This window comes from Austrofundulus limnaeus, unplaced genomic scaffold, assembly GCF_001266775.1.
Source record: "Austrofundulus limnaeus strain Quisiro unplaced genomic scaffold, Austrofundulus_limnaeus-1.0 Scaffold1, whole genome shotgun sequence".
In the NCBI taxonomy this organism is placed as follows: Eukaryota; Metazoa; Chordata; class Actinopteri; order Cyprinodontiformes; family Rivulidae; genus Austrofundulus; species Austrofundulus limnaeus.
Genome location: NW_013952403.1, coordinates 5,746,070 through 5,752,390, shown reverse-complemented (window position 1 = coordinate 5,752,390; position 6,321 = coordinate 5,746,070). Strand labels below are relative to the sequence as shown.

The 6,321-nt window shown below is 47.3% G+C and overlaps 1 protein-coding gene across 1 annotated transcript in view; it reads left to right on the top strand.

The window, feature by feature from the left end:
* Positions 1-6,321, top strand: part of kdm2ab (lysine (K)-specific demethylase 2Ab) — a 14,069-nt gene that overhangs the window by 5,044 nt on the left and 2,704 nt on the right. The window contains exons 11-19 of the mRNA XM_014006592.1: positions 431-557; positions 660-937; positions 1,024-1,101; positions 1,238-1,495; positions 1,637-1,765; positions 2,079-2,165; positions 2,316-2,543; positions 2,639-2,668; positions 2,785-3,821. Coding sequence (XP_013862046.1) covers positions 431-557; positions 660-937; positions 1,024-1,101; positions 1,238-1,495; positions 1,637-1,765; positions 2,079-2,165; positions 2,316-2,543; positions 2,639-2,668; positions 2,785-3,821 — 2,252 coding nt within the window. The remainder of the gene's footprint in view (positions 1-430; positions 558-659; positions 938-1,023; positions 1,102-1,237; positions 1,496-1,636; positions 1,766-2,078; positions 2,166-2,315; positions 2,544-2,638; positions 2,669-2,784; positions 3,822-6,321) is intronic.

Below are 6,321 nucleotides of genomic sequence, written 5' to 3'. Positions count from 1 at the left end.
TCTTCAAACTAAGGAAATATAAAGTTATTAGGGAGGAAAACCCGTCAGGATAACAGCAGACTGACTGCTGGTAAAATATACGACAGGTCTGGACCACACGTGAATTTTGTTCGTTTCTGAAAAAAATCTTAGAATACAAAAACATTGGTGAATGCCACAAATTCTCCTAAATCACTCGTACGCACAACTTAAGAACAAATCTGTGCGTACGAACGGTTCTTGCATGAGGCCCATCCTTTAACACAAAATATGAAAGAATAAAATCTACATATGTTGATGAATATGATGATAAAATTGCCCAGACATTTTATTAAGACTTTTTTCCAGTGGTAAAATGTGCTTTACTGTCTCTGTGTGTGATATTTGGCTGAATAACAGTATAAATATGTGTGTTGAATAACTATCTGTCTTTGTTTGGGTTCTCCTTCAGGTTCCTGCAAAGTTCCGCTACCCGTTTTACTACGAGATGTGTTGGTATGTCCTAGAGAGATACCTCTACTGTCTGACCAACAACTCCCACCTCACACCTGAGTTCCAAAAATACTCACTTGGTATTGGTAAGAGCAAATAAACACACACACACACACCAAAAAAAAAAACTTAAAACCTTCCACCTCTGCCATTTAGACTGATCACTGACTTACGCCACTACTTTTCAGGGCTGACTCCAGCTGACCTTGAAATCAACGATCTCTCCATGGATGGAACTTCTAATGGGATTGACAGCGATGATGAAAATGAACTCACCGTTATAAAAGAAGAGGTCAAAGAAGAGGATGCCGAAGATGAACATTCTGCCCAGGTTCAGCATGTGCTGACCCCCTTTGAGCTGGATGGCCTGTGGAACCTGATAGGAAAGCTGGAGGAGCTGCCGGCCCACAAAAAGTGTGTTCCTGCGGGGATCAGAAATGCWGCGGCCCTGCTCGAGGACATGAAGGTGAGTATCTCTGGATTAACTCTGAGATCTTGTGTGTTGAACTTGGTTGACTTTTGCTAATGYTCACCACTCAACTTTGGCTCTAGAATGTTTTGCAGAAGTGTGCAAATGACGACATTAAGCTTGCCTACACTGGAGAGCCTATTATCAAATGGCCTAAAAGGGTGAGCATTCACAAGTTTATTTTTACTGTTACGTCCCTCATTGCGCCTCATCACACAGGCCTTACCATAGAAATTATTTAAGCACAACACAGACAAACTTAAATCTGTACAACTGTCTGCTTCTGACTTTGTGCAGCCTTTGTGGTACCAGCCACCCACTCCTCCTCCACCCGTTCTTTACCGTCCTCCTCGGTTGGGCCCGTCCCTCCACAAGTCTCAGAGGCCCACCAAAGGCACGTCCATTTCAGCTCTGAGGCGCAGACGGGTGAGGTGCAAGCGCTGCTCCGCCTGCCGCAGGAAAGAGTGCGGCGACTGCCAGTACTGCCATGACATGAGGAAGTTCGGCGGGCCTGGACGCATGAAGAAGGGCTGCCTCCTGAGACAGTGTCTAATGGTAAGACATACTTGAGTAACATTTTAAAAGTCCAGCTCTCACTCTTTACATGACACATGAAATGGGTTAGTGACCGACATTGCACTGAATTGCACAGCTGAAACGGAAGTTTTCACAATGTTTTGTCCGTCYGTCCTCCAGCCCGCCTTGCCCAACACTGCTCGGTGTGCCGTTTGTGGAGAGGGCGAGTTTGATGAATCAAATCCAAGCACTCACTCTCTCATGGAGTGCACACTCTGTTCACAGATCGTTCATCGTCAGTGTGTTAAGGTGAGTCTTACATACAATTACACAATGAAGGCTACTTATTTATCCAATTCCAGAACACTGTATAGAAACAGATTTTTCCCCACTCAAACAATTTTAAGCACAAAAAGGGCTCGTTAGACTGTAGATGAAGTCACCCCCCCCCCCCTTTTTTTTTGTAGGTCATGAATATTGTTCTATTTTACTGACTGAGTGCACACTTTTATAAGAATATTTAAACAAACTGACGCTGTACACACACACAACTCTGCATTTAAAGCTGCATTTGTTGGTCAACTTATCATTTGAGTTTCAGACATTAAATTCTCTGTTACAGGAACCTGGTGAGGGGAAGATCAATAAGGACCTACCCAGCTGCTGGGAGTGTCCAAAGTGTTACCAAGGCAAAGGCTCTGACTCGGAGGTACACGCATCCTAATTTTATTTTCATTCAGCTTTCCGCTCAGTCAGTCTGATTTATTTATTTWTTTTCTCCCATTGTCTGTGTTTCTGAACTTTTTGTTGCTCTGTGGTTGATTTTTGATTTTCAAATTAACTGTCACTTCAATATCAGTCTTCCAGTGAGGAGGAAAGTGCTGAGTCGGATGGTTCAACGTTCTCGCCTCAGCCCAAACTCGGCTATCAGGAAGGCACCGGTGGTGCAGGAGACGGGTCGAGACGAGGGAAACGCAGTAGACCCCCAGGCCGACAGACGGCCCCGCCCCCTTCACAAAAACTGCTGCTGCAGCATCAACAGAATCGCAAAAGAGAGAGTGCGCTGGAGTACAGACTGAAGAAGAGGGTAAATACTACAGGCTTTAGATGCTTTGAACTTTCCAGTATATTTTGTGTGTATTTGTTAAAAGGTTTTGCTTTCTATTCCTCAACCACTTGCAGATAAAACTGGAAAGGACCAAACTTTTAAGAGTGAGAAGTGTTTTTCTTTTGCATGGTTTCTAAATTCAAATTGACAGTTTGTTGTAACCTTCTGACACTAGAGATTGAATAATGATTTATCCCCATCCTGTACCGTTAACCCTCAGAAACAGGCGACTCTAGATCGCTCTCCCAGGCTGCTGAGCTCCCGCCTGATGTCCCGCCTGCACTCTCCGAGCAGCAGACTGTCTCAGAGCAAAGGTCGAGGCTCGGCCTGGTCCAGCAGCTCGTCTTACAGGAGCGCTCCAGGAGGAACCGGCTCCTTCCAGCAGCGGCAGCAGCAGCTGGTGCTCGAGCCAAAGGGAGAGCCCCGCAGAGGGAGGGGGCGAGGCGTGAGACTGCGGGGAGGAGGAGCGGGGCGAGGCGTCAGCGGTGGGCAGAGCCGCACTGACCTGGAGGAGGAGAGCGAGGACACCAGCAGCAGCAGCACCAACAACAGCAGCAGCAGCGACGATGACGACGAGGAAGAGGAGAGCGGACTGAACATTAGGAGAGGAGGGGACAAGGAGAACCAGCCCCAGTCCAGGCGAGGAGGAACGTCCGCGAAAGAGCAGGAGGACGATGGGGGTGAGGCGCCCAACCAGAACGGTGCAGAGGATGACGAGGAGGAGGAGATGGAGCAGGACATTCCTAAAGGGGACAAAGATAGCTCCACTCTTAAAGTGACTCTTCAGAAGCCACCCAGAGCAAAACAGGACTCGTCAGCCATCGTTCCCAAATTAGAGGCTGTTTCCTCTCAAACTGCCACTTCTGCAACGCACAACCAGAGCAGAACTCTCATCAGACCCCCTATTAGGAATTGCGGTCCTCGTCCGGATCATCACTCGCACAGACACGTGCCTCCACAAACCCGGAGCGGACACACGTACTCTCACCCGTCCCACCAAGAGAGACTGGACGTGTCTAAAAGGTCGAGACCAACAAGGCCGGCCAAACTGAGCAACGGGGCCGCTTCGTCTTCATCTGAGCTCCAGCACCTCCGCATCCCCCTGTCCGCCCTGCAGGAGGGAGGGGGCGAGGCGGACAGGGAGAGCACCGGGAGCAACCCGAGCTGCGAGAGGGAGGTTTGGGTGTCGGTCTTTCGCTACTTGAGTCGTGCGGATTTGTGCGTCTGCATGGCCGTCTGCAAGAACTGGTACAAATGGTAAGACGTGATTTATTCTCACATAAAGCTACAATGAGAGTTTGTAGTGATCGAATTTAAACGTACAGATATTGGCTGAAGACAGGAACATCACAGCCTCAAACTGCAGCTGTGTCGTTATTATAGAAGTATTTTTATTGTAATTAAATTTGTGTTGATTCGTTAATGAGAAATATATGTAAAAATAACAGTCTTCTCTGGGGTAGCAGGTTTCAGCACCTCGCTGACACAGCAGAGGTTTTCTTCCCAAAGTGTGAAGAGCTCAACGTCTGCTTGAACACATTTAACAGATTTTTCCTTATAAAATCAGTAATTCACATGCCAAGCATTATTAAAACACTGTCAGTTCCAGTTTCCATTGTTAGACGATGAAAGGTGATAAAAACACCATCCAAGTGTCATCAGAACATTTGTGTGTGCAGCTGGCTGTAGATCAGAATCAGGTTTATTGGCCAAGTATGTTGACACACAAGGAATTTGTTACCGGCAGTTCATGACTCTAGTATCAACACTGTACAGACACTTAACATAAAATTCACACACGTTACACTATATACAGAAAGATTCACATTGTACTTCACTTAATCAAAAACTATATGACAACAGTATTCAAAGTTAATATTAAGTAATAATACGACAGCAGCAGCGTCGAGGTAGATGATTATGAATAAGGAGCAGTAATGTAGAATAAGAGTGATAGTTCTCTGTAGTTTTGAATATATGATCTAGCTGATGGATGTCTGATGATCAGCTGTTGATGATGGCGATGGCCTGGGGGAAGAAACTCTTCTTGTGTCTGACAGTCTTAGTGGACAGAGTTCTGTAGCGTCTGTCAGACTGGAGGAGTTGGAACATGTTGTGACCCGGGTGTGTGGAGTCTGGGATGATTTTCTCAGCCCGTTTCCTGGTTCTTTCGCGATACAAGTCCTGAATGCAGGGCAGTGAGGCTCCGATGACTTTCTCAGCCGTCCTTACTGTTCGCTGCGGCCTGTTCTGTCTTGTGTCAGCTCCAAACCAGACTGTTATGACATGCACAGGATGGACTCAATGACTGCAGTGTAGAACTGGATCAGCACCTCCTGAGTTAGGTCCGACTTCCTCAGCTGGCGTAGGAAGTACAGTCTCTGCAGGGCCTTTTTGAGGATGGAGGAGATGTTGGACTCCTACTTCAGGTCCTGTGAGATGGTGGTTCCCAGGAACCTGAAGGACTCTATCGTATAGACACGGGGCTGTTGAAGACTGTGGGGGGTAGCAGATCTGGGGGGGTGTCTCCTGAAGTCCACTCTCATCTCTACAGTCTTGAGCGTGTTCAGCTCCAGGTTGTTCCGGCTGCACCAGGACATCAGTCGTTCCACCTCCTGTCTGTATGCAGACTCGTTGTCATCATGGATGAGTCCGATGACTGTAGAGTCATCTGCGAACTTCAGGAGTTAAACAGACGGGTCATTAGAGGTGCAGCCATTGGTGTATAGAGAGAAGAGCAGTGGAGAGAGCACACGCCTCTGAGGGGCACCAATGCTGATAGACTGTGAGGAAGACATGATTTTCCCCAGCTGCACCTGCTGTGTCCTGCCTGTCAGGAAGCTGGTGATCCACTGACACATGGCAGGAGAAACAGTGAGATGGGAGAGTTTGGTGGAAAGAATGTCAGGGACGATAGTGTGAAACGCCGAGCTGAAATCAAGAAACTGGATTCTTGCAAAAGTCCCCGGGTGATCAAGATATTGCAAGATGAAATGCAGTCCCATGTTGACTGCATCATCCACTGACCTATTTGCCCGGTATGCAAACTGAAGGGGTCTAGCAGATGTCCAGTGATGTCCTTCAGGTGGGTCAGGACCAGCCGTTCAAAGGACTTCATGACCACAGATGTTAAGGCGACGGGCCTGTAGTCATTCAGTTCTGTGATGGAGGGTTTCTTGGGGACTGGAATGATGATGGAGCGTTTGAAGCAGGAGGGAACTTCACACAGCTCCAGTGATTTGTTGAATATATTTGTGAAGATTGGAGCCAGTTGTTCAGTGCAGGTCTTAAGGCAGGAAGGTGAGACACCATCGGGTCCTGGTGCTTTCTTGATCTTTTGTTTCTGRAACAATCGGCTCACATCAGCTTCGTATATCTGGAATGCAGCTTGAGTGGTGGGGGAGGGTGAGATAGAGGGTCCTCACTGTCTTGTTGATGAGCTGTGGGATTGTAGAGAGGTGTGAATGTGTTCTTCTCGAACCTACAATAGAAGCTGTTCAGGTCGTCAGCAAGGGCTTTGTTAGCCTCGGCGGATCGGCTCAAACATGCAGTGACAGGATATCAGTGGAATCCTCTTCTTCACTAAAAGGATTTTATTTATACATTTAAAAGGCTGAATTAGTTTAAGTTTAGAAAAAGACTTGTTAACGTGTATCTTACCTCCCTGTGAAAAGATAACTCCGCCCCAAGGCGAAATTTGAAAAATGCATCAAAGTGGGTAGGGGAGGGGGTGTGGGTAGGGGAGGGTGGGTTAGAG